General features: G+C 39.3%; 1 protein-coding gene across 4 annotated transcripts in view; it reads right to left on the bottom strand.

Annotated features, from left to right (window-relative positions):
- Positions 1-5,106: 5,106 nt before the first annotated feature.
- The window catches only part of ACVR1 (activin A receptor type 1), a 127,420-nt gene continuing 113,388 nt past the window's right edge, over positions 5,107-19,138 (bottom strand). For all 4 annotated transcript variants that reach the window (XM_047721812.1, XM_047721813.1, XM_047721810.1 and 1 more), the window contains 2 exons: positions 7,273-7,403; positions 5,107-6,326 (listed from right to left, as the gene is read on the bottom strand). In XM_047721812.1, the coding sequence (XP_047577768.1) occupies positions 6,192-6,326; positions 7,273-7,403 (266 nt within the window). In that variant the 3' untranslated portion in view covers positions 5,107-6,191. The remainder of the gene's footprint in view (positions 6,327-7,272; positions 7,404-19,138) is intronic.

The following is a 19,138-nucleotide window of genomic DNA, read 5'->3' on the forward strand; positions in this document are numbered from 1 at the left end:
AATATTTTCCCTATAGAATGTAGGAATGATAATTCAGTCTTTCTTTACAGGTTGGTTGAAGCCCTTTAGTATTGTAATTTTATTTTTTTATATCTTCTAAGTTTTACTTTAATGTCGGTACTATACTGCTTTGATCGCTACAGTTTTGTAATATGACTTGAAGTCTGGAATTGTGATGTCTCCAGCTTTGCTTTTCTTTCTCAAGTTTGCTTTGGTTATTCAGAATCTTTTGTTCCATACAAGTTTTTGGACTATTTATTCTAGCTCCTTGAAAAGTGCTGTTGATATTTTGATGGTGATTGCATTAAATGTATAGATTGCTTTCGGTAGTATAGACATTTTAATGATATCTGTTCTTCCAATCCATGAGCATGGAATGTTTTTCTATTTCTTTGTATCATCTTCAATTTCTTTCATCAGTGTTTTACCATTTCCATAGTACAGATCTTTCACATCTTTGGTTAGGTTTATTGCTAAGTACCTTGTTTTTGGTACAATTGTAAATGGGATTGAGTACTTAATTCTCTTTCTACTGCTTCATAATTGGTGTATAGAAATGCAACAGATTTCTGTATGGTTGGTTTTATATCCTGCAACTTCACTGAATTTGTGTATCAGTTCTAGTTTTTTGGTGGAGTCATTTGGGTTTTCTATATAGAGTATTATGTCATCAGCAAATAGTGAAAAGTTTATCTTCTTCCTTGCCAATTTGGATGCCATTTATTTCCTTTTGTTGTCTGATGCTGTGGCCAGGACTTCCAGTACTATGTTAAATAACAGGGATGCCCACTCTCACCACTGTTTGTTTCTGACTTTAGAGGAAAAGCAAAAGCTGTCTATTTTCCCCCATTGATGCTGATATCAGGATGGCCTTTATTATCTTGAGGTATGTTTCCTCTAAACCTACTTTAAGGGTTTTATCATAAATGGATGTTATACTTTGTCAGATGCTTTCTCTGCATCTATCAAAATGATCATATGGTTCTTATTCTTTTATTAATGTGGTGTATCACATTGATTCATGAATACTGAACCACCCTGGCAACCCAGGAATAAATCTCTCTTGATTATGGTGAATGATTCTTTTAAAGCATTGTTGCTAGTTTATTGGGAATTTTTGCATCCATGTTCATCAGGGTATTGGCCTGTAGTTCTCTTTTTTAGTCATCTTTATCTGGTATTGGTGTCAGGCTAATGCTGGCCTCATAGAATACATTTGGAAGTCTTCCTTCCTTTTCTATTTTTGGACTAATTTCAGAGTAACAGGTATTAACTCTTCTTTAAATGTTTGGTACAATTCTCCTATGAAGCCATCTGGCCATGGACTTTTGTTTGCTGGGAATTTTTTGACAATTTATTTAGTTTCTTTGCAGGTTATTGGTCTGTCCAAGTTTTCTATTTCTTCCTGTTTGTTTTAGCTGATTGTATGTTTCTAGGAATTTATCCATTTCTTCCAGGATGTCCAATTTGCTAGCATATAGTTTTTCATAGTATTCTTTTATACTTGTATTTCTGTAGTGTTGGTTGTTATTTCTCCTCTCTCATTTGTGATTTTATTTGGGTCCTCTTTTCTTTTTGATAAGTTTGACTAGAGGTTTATCAATTTTATTGGTATGTTTCAAAGAACCAGTTCTTGGTTTTATTGATTTGTTTTATTGTCCATTTTTTAAAGTTTCCATATCATTTATTTTTGCTCTAATCTTTATTTCCTTCCTCTGCTGGCTTTAGATTTTGTTTGTTCACTTATTTGAGATCTTTCTTGCTTCTTGATGTAGACCTGTATTGCTATATGCTTCCCTCTTAGGACTACTTTTGCTGTATCCCAAAAGTTTTTGACCACTGTGTTTTCTTTTTGTTTGTTTCCATGTATTTCTGTAATTTGATGGTTGACCTATTCATTCAGCATGTTGTTTAACCTCCATGTATTTGTGGTCTTTCCAAATTTTTCTTGTGGATGACTTCTAGTTTCATAGCATTGTGGTGAGAGAAAAGTGCATGGTAGGATTTCAATTTATTTGTTGAGGCTTGTTTTTATGACTCAATATGTGATCTATTCTGAAGAGTGTTCCATGTACACTTGAAAAGAATGTGCATTCTGCTGTTTTAGGATGAAATCTAAAAATATCTGTTAAGTCCATTTGATTTTCCTTATTGAATCTGATACCTCTCATGGGATTTCTCCACCCTTAAAAAAATAGTTCTTTCCAAGTCACTTGTTCTTTCTTTCATCTGGTCTATCCTGTTACCTACTCTCTCTAATGTAGTCTTCATCTCATTCATTGAATTCTTCAGCTCCAGAATTTGTTTGAAATTCTAAAAAAAGAACTAATTTCTTTGATAATGATTTCTGTTTACTAAGTTTATTCCCAAGTTCATTGAATTGCCTGAGTTTTCTTGTAGCTTGTTGAATTTCTTCATAATGGCTATTTTGAATTCTTTATCAGATCACAATATTCTGTGCCTTTGAGTTTGGTTGCTGAAGAATCAGCATTTTTTGGTAATATCATATTTCCTTATTTTGTTGTTTCATACTTCAAATGCAAAAGAAGAGGTACATATCCTTTCTTTAGTGAAGAATTTGTTCACTCTGGTTATTATAGTTCAAGACGCTGACAATTGGAAACCTTGTGTCCCAGAGGTAGTGCTAGAATTCAAGTTTTTAGTTTCTTCTATTGGGGCTGGAGACTGCACTCAGGAACACATAGAAAGAGCTAAGAGAAGGGTCAGAGGAGGTATGGGCTTAGCACCTGGGGGTATGGGGGTGCCCATGATTGAGAGGCGGATTTTCCAGTGTGGGACTCCAAGAGGTCCATAGGTGTACCTCCTGCCAAGGTCCAGAAACAGAAGGAAACACGTTTCTTCAATATGCTTTGGTATTCTTGTTGACCTCTTTTCCTTTTCTTTCTTTCATCTCAGTAATGGAGATCCCACCTCAGAAGTTTAGGGTCCTACTGGAGAGAAATGGATCACTTCAGCCACAACCCCTACAGGCGGGCAACCGCATTTGCTTTCCATTTCCTCTAGCAGAGAGGTAGCCACTGCTGCTGACAAAAACCCAGTATGTTGCCACACTGCTGGAGAGAGGTAGCACGGTGGGTTCCTGTGTAATTGCACCCCAGCAAACTCTAAGCCAAGGATGGATGATGGTCCTGGAAGAGCAAAGAAATGACCAGGAGATAGTGAGACAGAGGTTTATTGGGGGAACTTACAGGAAGCCCAGGAAAGGCTGACTAGACAAAGCACCCACTGCTAGAATCTGCACGAAGCAAGTTTTTATAGTATAACAACTAGCTTAGGAACTACCTGTAGCCATTCCCCTCCTAGCACAGCCAGTGTTTTAATGAGATCAAGGTCTGCCACCCAGGTATTCTTTCATTATGGAGATATTCCAGGTTAGCCATTCCCAGAGCCCCTGACCTTGAATGCTAAACAACACATTCTTCTGTATCTTCTGCTTGATGGGAATATAGGAGGAGGATGGGATCTGTATATTCTCAAGATAGTGATTAATGGGGACATTCAGGATGTTCTTGTATAAACCAAACATCCACCATATATCATGCAGTTCCTCTCTCTCTGCCTCCAAACTACTCCTCCTCCTCCTTATGACCTGCTAGGATCTTCCTTCAGGTTGGTTTAGAACTCTACAAATATGTCTCCTGTGCATGTCTACCCAGTTTTGTACTCTCCAGGTTCACCTTTTCCCCAATCATAGAAGTGGAGGGTGGGGCAGGCTCACTGACTCCCTTGGGTCCTATCCATCCACTTTCAGAGGCATAGGTGCATAGAAATTGCTTAGGTGTCCTGCTGTAATGTGCAAAGGCACTTTTGTTTGATTTACAACTAACTGGACATCAATAACAAAGGGTAAGAGGATTCATGCCACCATGATGCCAACTTCACTCTAGAGAATTCAGTGCTGTGCTTCTTTATTTGGGTGTTGTTTCCATGAAAATAACCAATTAATAAAAACTTGTAAACAACAAAAAATTTAAACATGCATCAAGCCATACAGTTGGATGCATATGTATATATATGCATACTTCAATATAAGTTTAATGTGATTCTATTCTTCTTTAGGGTATATAGCCAAAAGAAATGAAAGCAAGAAATCAGATATACACCCATGTGGATGGCAGCAACCCAATTCTCCATCAAGAGATGAACAGGTAAACAAAATGTTGTATATATATAACATTGGAATATTATCAGCCATGAAAAGAAGGAAATTCCAGTACATGCTATAATAAGGGTGAGTCTTAAAGATGTTAGTTAAGTAAAATAAGCGAGTCTCGCAAATACTGTATAAACTCACATATGAGGTAGTTAGAGTAGTCAAATTGTAGAGAAGTAAAGTAAAATGATGGTTGCCAATGATTGTGGGCAGTAAGGAATAGCAAACTGTTGCTTAATAAGTAGAGCGTTTCAGTTTTGTGACAGGAAACAAGTTCTGTGGATGGACAGTGGAGACATCAGCAAAACAGTGTGAAATGTACTTAACCACTTGTAAATGGACAATCCAGTGGTATTAAGATGGTAAATGATTATGTGTACTTTACCACAATTTTATTAAGTTAATATATACCCTCTAAGTAAATGCATCTTAATGATGTTATCAACTTACCTCTAGTGAACATCCCAAAAATTCACCCCTCATCTCTTATTTGGGTCATTTTAAATCTTACCTTTTCAATCCTGTTGAACACAAGAAGTGAAGAAAACCAGCAGTGGACTCTCTCCAAGCAGCAAGGTGAGAGATTTAAGACCACTTTCCACTCACACAGGACCTCATACTAAAAAAAAAATGCTCGGATATCATCCCTCCTATTTATATTCACAACCCTTAAGCAAAGAAAACAGATCAAAAGGCTCCATCACCTTCATTTCACAACTGGGAGCACAGACCAAGAAAAAATAATCACAACCAAAAAAAGAAAGAAAATTCAAATTTTCTGATATCACATTTAAGCTGGATGTCACCCTCATAAGACCCTCAAGATTGTCAAGAGACTTAAAGCAAATTTGATTTACAAATTCATTTTGTGCTTCTATTGTTCCCATAATAAAATGCATTCTAGAATATAGATCTTATATGGCAAAAAAAAGTTCACTTTTTGACTTGAAAACCTTTTATTTAATTTATACAAATAACTACTAAATACAAAAAGTAGATTAAAACAAAATAGTTATTTTTTTCTGGCAGAGTTTAAATGCACATAATGGATAATTCCGAAGAAAATGCATTTTCCCCACAGCGTTCAGGACTAAAATTCTACTGAAATCTTTGCTTCTAAATCAGTAATATATTCGGTGGTGTCACATGGGAATTGGCTAAATACATTTTTGCATATGAACTGAAAAAAGTTACAGTCTACACACATACAAATGTGAAGCACTTAAAATGTGAATTTAACTGATAATAAAAGAAAATGTCCATTTCAGAGTATAGTGTTAAAAACATTTCAGTAATAAAATCATAAGACCACATAAAAATAAGCTTTAACATATGCACGAAGCAGTTTTGTAAAAACTGCTAAGGGCACAAGTAATAAATAATTTGCAAAGTTGTGTATAAACAATTCCTAATGTTTCAGCATCATTGTAAACATCAGCACATGTGTAAAATGCAGCAAAATCTGACATTACATTTTGTTTTGCCAAATTGAATTCCTATTATCCAAAGACAGACCAGTGGAGTACGCAGCCAACGTTTTGGCAAGTTGGGTCTTTAAAATTAAGAGTAACAGTGCAAGTAAGGAATGCAAAGAATTCCTAGTGCAATAAAGAAGAGAAGCACAGGCAATATTGCTGATAAAAATTCACCACCTCCTTGAGTTTCCCATGGGGAGAGTCTAGGAGACCTGTGAAAGATATGCAAAGCCACTGTCTTAATGCCCAGATCTCTTTTAGGATTTCTCTGTGTTCCTCCAGTTCCCCTACCTTTGCAACAGTGTCTGTCCGACATGAGTCTCTGCGGTGTGAACAGTTTGTGAAATGCCCAGTTCACAGTCATTGAGCGAGGTTAGGGTGGTTTTGGTGTCTCCCCAACACATGGCTGGGTAGAATGTCTGCCTTGTCAAAGCAGCCATTTGCGGAGGGAGACAGCTGGATTCTGTTCTGACAACCAGTCAGGCCAGCGTTAGGTCCCAGCTGGACAATGACAACTCTTCCTTCTTGACACCATGAAAATGTCAACAGTCAGTTTTCAATTTGTCTAGGGAATTATCAATTTTGGTCAAAGTCTTTTTGATACGCAGGGCTGTGAGTCTTGCGGATGGATTTTGATACCAGCATTCTTTCATCAGCTTAGCCAGAGAGGTTAATGTCTGAGGAGAGAAAGAACAAATACCAGGGTGAAAAAGTGGCTTTTTCATGGCCCTAGAAAGTTGGCAGATGTTGCGTGAAGAGATTTTGCAGAACTCTGCAGGTCTTGGTAGGTCACAATGATGTTACTGCCATCTTCTTTATCAAATAATCTAAGCCTTGACCCCTGATAAGAGTCCCTCCTGAGTTTTCTTGACTTCTGGCCTTTGGACTCTGAATGCTACCGGCTGACTTTGAGGTAAATTACAAAGGATTGGCTGGACCCCCTGATGTTTTATGCGTGCTAAAAGAGATAATGCTACCCCAGAGTTAACAATGAAATCTGCAACTGGTGTCTTATCTTGATGTTTCAGACTTGCGGCTACTGAAGAGAAGCAATCAGAATCTTCAGGGATGCCTGGGTGGCTCAGTGGGTTAGGCCTCTGCCTTCAGCTTAGGTCATGATCCCAGGGTCCTGGGATCCAGCCCCACATCAGGCTCTCTGCTCGGCAGGGAGCCTGCTTCCCTTCCTCTCTCTCTGCCTGCCTCCCTGCCTACTTGTGATCTCTGTCTGTCAAATAAATAAATAAAATCCTTAAAAAAAAAAATCTTCAGCTGAACAGCTCTGTTTGGAATTTCAGATATGCAGAGTTGGAAAGAGGTTAGTCTCGCGTTTTACTTGTGAGAGGCAGAGTAATGAGTGTCCTAACACCTGGAGCTAGTCAATAGTAGAAACTCCTGTGACTACTGTCACTTACTAGCAAGATCAGAGAATTTCACTCTTTCAACGATACCATTTTGTAAACTGACTTAACTAGGTCCAAGACCCTTCTACATAACATAGAAAGCAACAGACAGGGCGATCATTCAGGAACTATACTATTGGCTTACTCTTGAGTTTCAAGAGTAAAGTACTTTTCTAGTAAAAAGGTGAAGGTTGCTCTAAAACTGAGAAACTGGCACTCTTACCGGGTCTGAGAACCATCTATTGGGTATGTTTGGCCTCTGTTGATCCACACAGACCACCTTTCTCATATCTTCAAAACTTGGGTCATTGGGAACCACGTCGTAAAATGGTGGCTTGTAATCCTCCACGATACCTGCACACGTGGACGAGAATGGTGTCGGTTAGCAAGAGGATGGAGGATGAGAAATCCCCAGGGATTTCTTAACTGGTACCATGGGTTATAACATAATCAGAGAAAAACTGAACATCTTCCTCACTTCAAGGTGATTCTGAAAGCTACAAAATAAGTGGAGGACAAGGTAATAATTCTTCCCCCAAATCTTTGCAGGAATTACATTAGAAATTCCAGAATTACACAAGAAAATGTGGCTACTACTCCTGTAACTACATTTATTGACAAATGAGGACAAAATTCCTTTCATAATCACAAAATGACAACATTCCAGAACAAGATGGTGACCTAGGAAGAACCTGAACATCTCTCCCTCATGGATACCCCAAATCTACACCCACTTATACAGCCGTTCCTCCTGAAGAAGAACTGAGGGATGAATGAACAGCTTCTGTACAACAAAAGACCATAGAGAGAATGGCAGAGAGATGGAGACATGGAAATGAAGGGAGCCCATACCCCCAACACTGTGGCACTGTAGCAGGGAGCTCTAGTACCAGAGGACCATGGACAGGTTTGTCTACCTGGGGCACAGAAAAAAAATGTCACAGTTTAAAACATCAACTAGAATATAAAAGAGCCAGCCCTACAACTCCATCACATGTCAGGGAATCTGCTGGAACTCTCTCAGTCAGGGCCTGGTGAACATCACTGCTAGGTATCCCCCTCCCCACCCTGCCCCCAGCCCTTAGTGCAGACAAGAGAAGGGTCTGCAAACCACAGCTGGCTGACTGTTCCAGTGAGCTCCAGGCCTACATCCCACACCAGCCCTAGCCATCCACCAAGGCAGCCACGTATAGCACACACTAAGACCCTCCTGGTCAGTGCTCACTATGGCTCCAGCCATCTTGTCAAAGTGACACAGGTACAAACTACCCAGGAACACTCCAGACCCATAACACTTCAGTTCTAGACAGCCTGGCAGGGCACCACCTCTGTACACTGCACCTGTTTCAGCTCTGGCTAATCCAACAGGATCCCCCTTCATGGAGCACCCCCATTTACCCTGGCCTGTGCAACACTTCAGCTCCACTTGCCCTGCCAGGATTTCCTCCACACAGAGTACCCTGGGATAACCTGACCTGTAGCCACTTTAGCTGTCCTTCAAGGCTGCCTTTTGTGTAGAGAGCCACAGATCCAGCCAGCCAATCAAAGTCACCAGGCATTGTCTTATGGGGGAAGACTGTAAAACAGACCATCCCTTCAATTTTAGAAGAATTAGCTATTCTGCCTAATCCATAGAAACACTGAAAGCCAGGCAAAATGAAGAGACAGAGGAATATGCTCCAAAAGAAATAAGACAACAGCTCAGGGAAGGAAGTAAATGAAATGGAAATAAGCAATCTACTTCATAAAGAGTTCAAAGAGATGGTCCTAAAGATGCTACCAGACTGGAGAAGACAGGGGATAAACTCAGGAAGAATTTCAATAAATTCAAAAACAGAACCAATCAGAGTTGAAGACACAGTAACTGAAACGAAGTATTTACTAGAGGGAATCAATTGTAGATTAGAGGATGCAGAAGAATGGATCAATGATTTATTGGTAAGCAATCTAAGGTAATGGAGAGCATCCAAGAACAGGAAAAAGAAAAAAAATTTTAAAAATAAGGACACACTAAGGGATCTCTTCGACATAAAAAAAGATCTGCATTCTATGGGTCTCAGAAGGAAGCTAGAAAGGGGGCAAAAAACTTACTTGAAGAAATAACAGCTGAAAACTTTCCTAACCTGGAGGGAGGGGTGGGACAGACTTCTAGGTACAGAAGCACCAAAAGTCCTGAACAAGATAGAAACCAAGGAAGTCCACACCATGACACATAATAATTAAAATGTCAAAGAAAAGGACAAAAGCAAATAGTCAAATACAAGGAAAACCCCAAAAGGCTATCAGCTGATTATTCAGCAGAAACTTTGAATATATCCTGTCACTCCTTTCTGTCCTACAAAATGCTGAAAGGAAAAAAACAAAAAACCCCTAAGACCAAGAATATCTCCTTAAATTCTGAATGATAACTTTTCTGGGTAAAGGGTTCCCCTAATACGCAAAAGTTAAAAGAGTTCATCACCACTACTAAATAGATTTTATAAGAAATGTTAACAGCACTTCTTTAAGTAGAAAAGGAAAAGGCCAAAAGTAGAAGAAAATGATAAAAGAAAAGAAAGTTCATGTGTTGAAAGCAAACACAGTAAAGGTAGTAAAGCAATCTCTTATAAAGCAAATATGAAGATTAAAAGACAAAAGTAGTAAAATCAATTGTAGGTGACAGGTCTTCACAAAATAATGTAAAATATGACAACAAATAAAACGAGGAAAATAAAGTTCTTTTAGAATAATGTGTACAAATTTAAATGACTATCAATTTAACACAGAATGCTGTATACTTAAGTTTTTATAAATAAATCTCATGATAAACACAAAACAAAAACCTATTGTTTGGGGGGGGTGGAGGAGCAAATTCCCCGCTAAGCAAGAATCCTGATGTGGGACTTGATCCCGGAACCCTAGGATCATGACCTGAGCTGAAGGCGCTTATCCAAAATGGAGCCACCCAAACATCCCAAGAGATTCACTTCTGACCCAAAGACATAGAGTGAAAGTGAAGGGATGGAAAGAGACATTCTGTATAAATGAAAGCTGAAAAAAAAGATAAAAAGCTGGGGAAGCAATACTTAGATCAAACTAAATGGACTAAAGTAAAGACTGTCACAACAAAGAACATTACATAATGATAGAGGGTTCAATCAAAAAAGAGCATTATAACAATAGTAGATATCTGTGCACCCAACATTGGAGTATCTAAATACATAAAGCAAATATCAACAGACAGAAGGGAGAATTTGACAATAATGCGCTAATAGTATAGGACTTAACATCCCACTACATCAACAGATCATCCAGCAAGAAATCAACAAGGAAACAGAGGCTTTGACACATTAGACCAGACGGACTTAACAGGTATATGCAGAATACTCCATCCAAACACAGCAGAGAACACATATTTTTCAAGTGCACATGGAACATTCTCCAGGATAAAATGTCTGCCCACAAGTCTCAATAAATTTAAGTAGACTGAAATCCTACCAAGCATCTTTTCCGAACACAACAGTATAAAACTAAAAACCAATTACAAAACAAAACAAAACAAAAAAACAAACTTGGAAAAGACAAAAACAACATATACTACTAAAGAACAAACAGACCAACAAAGACATGAAAGAGGGAATACAAAAAACAAAGACAAATAAATATGAAAACACAAGGGTCCCAAATCTTTGGGACGTAGCAAAAGCTGTTCCAGAGGGAAGTTTACGGAAATACAGGCTTACCTCAAGAAACAAGAAAAATCTCAATCTAACCATACACCTAAAGAAACTAGAAAAAGAATAAACTCAGACTTAGCGGAAAGAAATAAATAGTGGCAATCAAGCTAGAAACAGAAAATTGAAAACACAGAGAGAAGAAAAGAAAAAGAAAAGTTCAATAGAACCAAGAGCTGGTTCTTTGAAATATCAAGAAAATTAATAACCCATTAGCCAGACTCATCAAGAAAAAGAAAAAAGCCCCCCCAAAAATCAGAAGTGAAAGTAGAGAAGTAAAAACAGAACCTAGAAATAATCCCGTCCATTGGTAGAATGCAAATAATAAGAAATAGTCATTTCTTCTTTCTATGGGCAATGAGTAACCTCAGACTGCCAGACGCAGTTGCTTGCTTGATGGCTCTATTATTTACTTTCAGACTGAAGGCATGAAATGAAATGTAGAGAGAGACTGTCATTTGGGAAGACAGTAGAATGGCTGAAAAGCATGAACTCGCTTCTTATCCCAAGCAAACATGAAAGAGGTTAATTTCAGCTGAGCATAGCTTCCAATTCCTTAGAAACCCTCTTTCCCCAGAAAAATTACTCTTCTTTGTGAAAGAAATTGATGTAATTCTACAAAAAGAGAAATTTTAAGCTTCATCACTTAGAATTAGAAAATTGATTCTTCTCCTTAAAGAGAAGAAACCAAGAAATTCATATTTCTTCTACCATCAAAGGCTTCAGCAATGAGGCCAGGGGACTACTTGGTTGACTGTTCTCTTTTTTTTCTCTATGTAACTTTCTTCTATTCCTAAATACCTAACAGGTTATTTGGGGAAAAGAAAGAAAAATTGAATTTTAACTTTTCTCACAGCCTTCTAATTCCTACGGGTCACCTGAAAAGCTTCAATCCCTTTGTCACTGATCAAAGAAATTAAGAATCCATTTTACAAATCCTGTATAAATATACATCATTTATGCAAAAGACCAGTCATGATAAGGAATGTGCTTAAGATCTATCCAATTTCTTTAACTTCATTGATTTGACTAAGTTAATTGATAACTACATTCCATGTTTCCAGTAAGGAAAAAAAGGTTCCTAGTTGAGACCATTTAAGTCTAAATAACTTACCCACATTGTATAACGGTAATCACAAAGGATATTAGTCAATGGATTAAAACTTTCCTGGCAAAACATAAACCACTGCTTTCAGACGATTTGTGACCCCTCATCTCAAGGGCCTTATGTCCTCCTGTGAGGAGCCCATGAAACTTTTAAAACGAAAATATTTCCTTCTAGTACTAAGACATACCACACAAAATACAACTAGACATGGATGCATAAGGTCATTTATACCTTATTTAAGGGCCACATGAATTTATAGGAAATATAGTGAGAGATGTGCCCTTCAATATGTCTTAATTCCTCCAAAAGAGACTACATTTAGTAGCCTACTTTAATTTTTTTTTAAATTAGCATAATAGCATTACCTGTTCACACTCACTTAGCCAGTGAGTACCTGGGGATAATCTGCCTGGGCAAAGTGGAGTTTTTATTACAAATATGCCAAAGAAAAGGGCATGGGTGGATTTTTAAAACACGAAATCCAGTGATCCCAAACAACACATTTCACTATACAAAGCTGGTTTTTCCCTCGTGTTTATATTTCCCATACTTTAATCTCATCATCTGCCCCATGTTTTAACAAAAGGAATCAAATTTAAAAAGAAAGACCATTTAATGGATTATGCCTGGGATTTAGTCACACTTCTCTTTCTTCAACTACTGGTCAGTTGCTGATCGTCTCCATCTTATTCTGGAGAAGCATGACCAGTGCCAAATATATCTGGGATTAAACTCTAACAGTCAGGTGAAACTCCCTCTGGCCAAAGAAAGCAGTGATTTTATTTCCATCAATATAAAGTACATTATATGTCTACGAGGTGTGGAGCACTGTATTAAACATTAAGGATGATTAAAGTGGAAGACATGCTCTTGTTTGTCAAGGTTCTGGAAATCTGTGGATGAGGACAAGCCCTTCGTACTTTAGACAATGGAAATCTTATAAAAACAAAAGAACCTCAAAAATGGTTTTGACCCCACTACTATCTATCTTTGCCTTTCAAAATACATTTTTATGTGCTCGTTCCTAAATTGGCATAGACAGTTTACGGGATCAGAATGGTTACTGAGTCAGAGGTTGTGTTTGGCACTGGGGATAGAAGAATAAAAAGAGATGCGGTGCTGGCAATAAGGCCCAGAACAAGAGGCAAGGGAACCAGGACAAATTATAGACAGGCATTAGAGGAAAGAGAACGTGCAGGGATAGGATACTCCACAAGACTTAGAGAAAAAAACCAGCTGTGTGGTTTAAGTACCAGACATAACTGGGTGTCATGGAAGCCTAAGTAAGCTTTCCGGGAGCTAGGGCTTAGGAAGACATAGAAAGATACAGAGTCTACAAGGCAGAGAAGAGGATGGGGATGAGAAACACCAAAAAGGGACATTTGTGGGGGGAGGGGGACCAAGGACAAAGACACAGGTTACAGATGTCCCTCACTCGTTGTAAAGTGGGAGGAGAATTCCCTGTGGCTGAAATCAGGTGCACAGGAGGGCAGGGAGAGGGAGAGGTCAAGGATGATGGAAATGGTGTGTTGTCAAGGTAGGAAGTTACTTCTAACTGTTCCACACTTCTGCCAGATATTGGGGGAGCCAGGCAAAAGAGCGAACTCTTACGTCCTTTGAAGACAGCACTCAATGAACAACTGCTAAATTATGAGCCAGCAGAGAGGACAGCAGGGAAAGTGACTAAAAATGCAAAGTACTTGGAGTGCCAGATGAGGGGTGCATACAGCAAAGGATGTGGGAACGCAGGGGAGGCAGAGCCCTTACCCAGTAGTTGGGGAAGGACCGAGGGAGCCAGGCCCTGCTTTTCCATGAAAGGTGGCTGGCGTGACTCAAAGGGCACAAGAAAGGAATCAGAAATTATTCATAAGCTACTCCCCCACAATTCTTGGCATACGTATCTGATTTCTACAAAAATGTTTTTCCTGGGCATATGTCTGTTTGGAACTCTTCTGTTCTTTGCTACAAATACATCTTCACCAAGCAGTAGCCCTCCCCTGGATCTGCTGCACAGTCCTGAGTAAAGCCCTTAATTGCCAGGCCTTAGTTCCAACACCTTGAAGTTCACACCACAAAGCTGATACACAGACCAAAAAGAATGCCCTCCACAGTGTTCCAAAATGCATGAGATGCCGGCCTTGCAGCTCAGACCCTCTCTGGAAAGGAATTCTTCTCTGCAGTCCTCCCCCGCCAAAGCCTTAGATCGGGGTACCACTTCTCCCTGCTGTGACAGCTGTATCTGGGACGGGCAGGTATTTCTGCTTCAAATCCCCTCCACCCCAACTAGCCACTCACCATATCCCCCGCCCCCTGCAAAACCTTTAGGAGAAAAACTGAGGGGAAAGCTCATTATGTCTGCATGGGCTGAGGCTCATTCCCCCCAGCATGCTGCCCCACATACCTGGGCATCAGCCACACTAGCGTGGCTTGCACTTCTAGACATAGGGGACCTGTATCAACCCCCACAGCGCTTCCTTTTGCCCAGAATACCAACTGTCATCCTCATTGGACTGTATTTCTCATTCCCATCTACATATCTGCCCAGGCTAGTCCACCTGACTGGTTCCTTTCATCTCACAACTCAGTTCATGCTTTCTATCTTCAGAGAAGAACCCTCCCTCCTCGCTACCACAATTCCAGGCCCCGGGACAAAGTTCCATGCCCTCCCCACACTCTGTGACTTCCTCGTACACCTCAACCATAGTCGCTTCATCTAGTAAATATTAAAGAGATAAATTAGGATTTTTTTTTTTGCTCAACTGCTTCCCAGGGCCTAAAGGAATACCTAGTATATGCATACATATTACTTGAGTGAATGTTGATTATATCTATGTCCACAATCCTTTATCCAAAACCCTTGAGGTTAGATGTGTTTGAGGAATTTGGAGGTTTTTTTTACACTTTACAAAGGTAATAAGAGGCACATACCCTATTTATATGACACCCTAGCAGAGTCTGAGGGATACCCCACAACCAAACACATTTCTGTAGTGAAATGGATGAACAGTCCCATTAAATGGGATAAATAAAAGCTATAAATAGACTTATGTCAATTCAGGTCAAGTCTGACTGCTAAATGAGTTCAGGTGTTCTGCCAAGTAAGTAAGTTATGAAAGGCTTGGATTCTAAAGTTGATGAATTTCTCAATCACAGGTAAGAGACTATTGACCTGGTTATATATTGAATAATCTGAAGGTTAAGGTGAAGAGACATCATGGGATGTCAGAATTGTGTCCATTACATCGCAGTCTTCTTCCTTCGCAAAAAAACTTCAAAAAAAACTGAGGACTACACAGGAAAACTTACTTTGTCCAAGTTCCCAGGTAATTAACAGTAAAGCTAAACTAGCAACCAATGCCTTGTTTATGTTCTAGAATTTTTCCCAACAAGCTGACAGTGACATAATGAATTACGCTCCTCTCTGCATTAATCTCATGTCGCAAGCTGCTCACTTCACTGTCTCTCTCCACTGTCCTCCAACGTGGGCAGTCACCGTGATATCCAGGGAACAGGCGAGGGGAGAACATCATCCCTCACACCTACATCCACACCGAGAGCTGCTGTAAACTCCTAGAGAAATTCTGAAATCCTTCAGAGACTAGAACTTTACAAATAAAGCCATTTTAGTAAGAATTAGAACAGTTCATGTTTGGCTTCTGAGAGAACTGGAAGATAAAACACTGTTTCCTTCAAGAGTAGCATATGAGAAAATCTGAAGTGGTCATGGACAAAACCCTTTCATCTTCACACACAATATCATACTCCATGGGAAAAAGCCGAGAGATTTTCCTCTAAGATCTGAAGTAAGACCAGGATGCACTCTTGCCACTTCTACTCGGCATAGCACTGAAAGTTCTAGCCACAGCACTCAGACAAAAACACGAGAAAAGAAATAAAAGGCATCCAAATAGGTAAGAAAGTAATAAAACTGTCACTATTTTTAGATGACCTACCACTATACATAGAAAGCACTAGACTCCACAAAAAAACTACTTGACTAAAAGAATTCAGTACAGTTGCAGGATACAGAATTAATACACAGAAACCTGTTGCATTTCTATGCACTAATCATGAAGTAACAGCAAGAAATTAAGAAAACAATCCCATTTATAATCGCATCAAAACAAATAAAATACCTAGGGATAAACTTACCCAAGGAGGTGAAAGACTCGTCCTCTGAAAACTATAAACTGTGATGAAAGGAACTGAAGATGTCACAAGGAAACAGAAAACCATACCACAGACTGGAAGAATTAATTCTGTGGAAATGTCCACATTACCCAAAGTGATCTACAGATTCCATATGATCCTCATCAAAGTAACAATGGCATTTTTCACAGAACTAGAACAAATAATGTTAAAACTTTTGTGGAACCACAAAATACTCTAAAGAGCCAAAGTAATCTTGAGAAAGAAAAAGCTGAAGGTATCACAATCGCAGATTTCAAGACATATTACAAAGCTGTGATCATCGGGATGCCTAGGTGGCTCAACTGGTTAAGTGTCTGCCTTCGGCTCAGGTCATGATCCCAAGGTCCTGGGATCGAGCCCCTGTTGGGCTCCCTGCTGAGCAGGAGTCTGCTTCTCCCCCTCTTGCTCCCACTGTTTGTGTGCTCTCTTGACGGCTCTCTCAAATACATAAAATCTTTAAAAAAAAAAAAAAAAAAGCTGTGATAATCAAAGCACTATGATACCAGCATAAAGAGCAGACACATAGATACGTGAAATGGAACAGAGAGCCAGAAAGAAAAACACACACTTACATGGTTAATTAACCAATAACAGAGGAGGCAAAGATATACCATAGGGAAAAGACATTCTCTTCAATAAATGGTGCTGGGAAATCTGGACCACTTTCTCACACCATAGACAAAAATAAACTCAAAATGGTTTCAAGATGTAAACATGGCACCTGAAACTATAGAACTCCTAGAATGTAATATCGGCAGTAATCTGGACATCAACCATAAAAACATATTTCTAGATACGTCATCAGGCAACAAAAACAAAAGGAAAAATAAACCATTGGGACTATTCCAAAATAAAAAGCTTTGCAGAGTGAAGGAAATCACAGTAAAATGAAAAGGGAACCCAATGAATGAGAGAAGATATCTGCAAATGATATATCTAGTAAGGGGTCAATATCCAAAATATAAAGAATTTAGACAACTGGACACCAAAAAATAAATAATCTGACTAAAAGTGGGCAGAAGACCTGAATAGACATTTCTCCAAAGAAGACATCCAGATGGCCAACAGACAACATGACAAGATGCTCAGTATCACTCATCATCAGGGAAATGCAAATCAAAACCACAACAAGGTATCGCCTGACACCTGTCAGAATGGCTAGTATCAAAAGGACAAGAAATAACCAATGCTGGTGAGGATGTAGAGAAAAACCCTCATGCAGGAATATAAATTGGCACAACCACTGTGGAAAACAGTAGGGATGGTCCTCAAAAAAATTTAAAAGAGAAATACCATCCAATACAGTAATTCCACTACTGGATATTTACCCAAAGACAATGAAAATACTAGTTCAAAAAGATATATGCACACCTGCATTTATTGCAGCATTATTTACAATGGAAGCAATCCACAATCCAATCAATAGACAAATGGATAAAGACAATGTGGTGTGTGTATCTACACACAAACACACATGCATGCACATACATATGTACCGAGTGGAATATTACTCGGCCATAAAAAAGAATGAGATTTCACCATTTGCCACAATAGGAATGGACCTAGAGAGTATCATGCAAGTGAAATAATTCCAACAGAAAAAGACAAACACCATATCAATTTACTTACTACAGAATCTTAAAAAACAAAACAAATGGAAAAACAAAAAGCAGAAATGGACCCATCAATACAAAGAACAAACTGATGGTTACCAGAGGGAGGGGGTGGGGAGATGGGCAAAATGGGTGAAGGAGAGGTACAAGCTTCCAGTTGTGGAATGAGTAAGTCACAGGCATGAAAGGTACAGCATAGGGAACAGAGTCAGTGGTACTGTAATAATGTATGGTGACAGTCACTGCAATCGTGTGAAAACAGCATAACGTACAGACTTGTTGAATCACTATGTCATACACCTAAAACGAACGTAACATCATCAACCAGCCTTCGAAAAATGAAGTTTGAAAAAAGCCAAGTTAAAGAAAAAGATTAATAAAGGTACAAATTTGGATATGGGAAAAAATTACAAAGGTAGTATGCGCATAAATGAATTTAGTCTCACCAGAAAGAATGCCTGCGAACTCTGTTCTTTAAGATCCATAAAGGTATTTCCAATATTTCTGTTATTGCGATTAACATTCCTAACAGGAAGCCGTCAGACATTTTTTGTGCTGTGCCCCACAACAAACATTGCTAATAGGTGAATGGATAAGGCAGCTCAGAGCAGAGCTGACGACAGTGCAGGAGGTTCTGGGCCCCCTGGGTCCTGGCTCACTGCTGGAGATTTAAGAGAATCAGTATCTCAAGGCCTTTCTGCAATCTAACACCACACACTTGGTGGGAAGCCCTGCCTTACCCCATGGCAAGTACTCCTTTCTGCAACAGGAAGGGAGCTGGAAGAGCAGGTCTGTCTGTTCCCTGCTAGGTAGAGAACACGTATGGCATGTCCTCATGCCTCTACCCCTACTGCCATCCACAGGCATATGGAAACATGCACATCACTCAAGCCAAAACTGACTCTGTTCCCAGACATCTGTGTCAAAATTACACAAGTAATTTCTATTATCGAGATTCTCATCAATGTAACATAGCAAATGGTTTATAGATCACTGTGTAGTCGGACCCTCCTACAAGTATACATTAATGTCACAGTTAGTTGTCAGAGGAGAGAACAAAAAGCCTAGGAGAGGTACACAGCCATGCTCTGAGTTAAGCTATGAACAAGATGTCTCAGATCTGGCCTAGGGTCAACACCTAGAAGGAGAGAGAGAGGCTCCACGAGAGTCCCAAACAGTTGGCAGCTTCCGGGGTCTCCCAGGAGAGGGAGAACGTTTCACTGAATGCTGGGCTGTTACAAGGTTTAAGACCTTGATACCTAAACAGCACCCAGTAAAGTTCTGCCAGGCTCAGGTTATTTGGTCATGAGATCAGTTGACGACCCGCCTCTGTTCTGGATCTCTAAATCAGGCACATGAAATTCTGGGAATCAGTGGGAAAGTATCCTTCTTTCCTCCCTCCACCTCCATATTCCTGTCCCCAGCCACTTAACGAAAGGCTCAATAAAACAAACAAACAAAAAA

This window comes from Lutra lutra, chromosome 3, assembly GCF_902655055.1.
Source record: "Lutra lutra chromosome 3, mLutLut1.2, whole genome shotgun sequence".
Taxonomy (NCBI): domain Eukaryota; kingdom Metazoa; phylum Chordata; class Mammalia; order Carnivora; family Mustelidae; genus Lutra; species Lutra lutra.